The sequence below is a fragment of the Phalaenopsis equestris genome, unplaced genomic scaffold, assembly GCF_001263595.1.
Source record: "Phalaenopsis equestris unplaced genomic scaffold, ASM126359v1 Scaffold195584, whole genome shotgun sequence".
In the NCBI taxonomy this organism is placed as follows: Eukaryota; Viridiplantae; Streptophyta; class Magnoliopsida; order Asparagales; family Orchidaceae; genus Phalaenopsis; species Phalaenopsis equestris.
This window is the reverse complement of record NW_018215533.1, coordinates 1-1,322: the sequence shown is the minus strand read 5'-3', so window position 1 is coordinate 1,322 and position 1,322 is coordinate 1. Positions and strand designations below refer to the sequence as shown.

The following is a 1,322-nucleotide window of genomic DNA, read 5'->3' as shown; positions in this document are numbered from 1 at the left end:
AATAATTTTACCAAATAAAGAAAATTATATTGCGGAGCCGCACCCAAATGCAGCCTAATAAATCTATTTAATAGATTTCGAACCGACCCCAAGAAATTTTACTTCTTCTGACTCTATATGAACCCCCTCCCTCCCTCCCCACCTTGCCGAAAAACTTCATCCCTCATCTTCTTCCTCAACAAGAGCACCATTTTCTCAAATGACCAAATTCTCATCACTTCCCCCCCTCCTCCTCTTCCTCCTCCTCTCCTTCCTCTCCCCTGGTTCGTCTCGCATTACCTTCTCCCCATTCCACCCCATGATTTCTTCTTTAATTTCTGCTCTGCTCTAACCTCCATTCAAATTACAGGTTCAAAGGCGGCTTCTTTCACCCTCACAAACAACTGCGGCTACACCGTATGGCCCGGCATCCTCTCCGGCGCCGGCACTCCGCCGCTATCCATCACCGGCTTCGTCCTCAACTCCGGTCAATCTCGCTCCCTCGACATCCCTCCCTCCTGGTCCGGCCGTCTCTGGGGCCGCACCTACTGCTCCACCAACGAATCAACCTCCTCCTTCTCCTGCCTCACCGGCGACTGCAACTCCGGCCAACTCGAGTGCTCCGGCAGTGGCGCCTCCCCTCCCGCCACCCTCGCTGAATTCACCCTCGACGGCAGCGGAGCCAGGGATTTCTTCGACGTCAGTCTCGTCGACGGCTATAATCTCCCCATTCTCGTCTCTCCGATCTCCGCCGTATCTTCCTCCGGCTACAATTGCACGTCTACCGGCTGCCTCGTCGACCTCAATGGACTCTGCCCCTCGAATCTGAAAGTCGACTCCGGCGGGCGGAGCGTGGCCTGCAAGAGCGCCTGCGAAGCCTTCGGGAAGCCGGAGTTCTGCTGCAGCGGAGCTTATGGAAGTCCGAACACCTGCAAACCATCTTCTTACTCTCAGATCTTTAAGAACGCTTGCCCGCGAGCTTACAGCTACGCTTATGACGATGCTACCTCTACTTTCACTTGCCCCACCGGCGTAAACTACATCATCACTTTCTGCCCCAATACCTCGAGGTATTGCATAAAAGTTAAAAAACTTATATTTTTGCACAGATTTTTAATTCAAAAAGCAAATTTTTGTTCAGATTTGGGGATTTTTAAGCTTCTGGTTTTGTTATTTGGTTGCAGCCAGAAAGCAGGGGAGAACGATCCGCGGGCAGCTGCGGTACCGCTGATCAACGATACGATGGTGTTCTTGGGTCCGGCGAGCGGCGGCGCGATGGCGAATACGAGGCGTTTCGCCGCGTTGGCGTTGGCCACCGCTTTATCGGCGTTTTGGGTGCAGTT

General features: G+C 53.1%; 1 protein-coding gene across 1 annotated transcript; it reads left to right on the top strand.

The window, feature by feature from the left end:
* Nucleotides 1–125: 125 nt before the first annotated feature.
* LOC110035046 (thaumatin-like protein 1) lies at nt 126–1,314 on the top strand (the record flags this gene model as incomplete). The annotated part of the gene is made up of 3 exons (XM_020739284.1): nt 126–263; nt 350–1,049; nt 1,164–1,314. Coding segments are annotated over exons 1-3 (915 nt in total), but the record flags the coding sequence as incomplete, so codon positions are not given.
* Between the last annotated feature and the right edge of the window lie 8 nt (nt 1,315–1,322).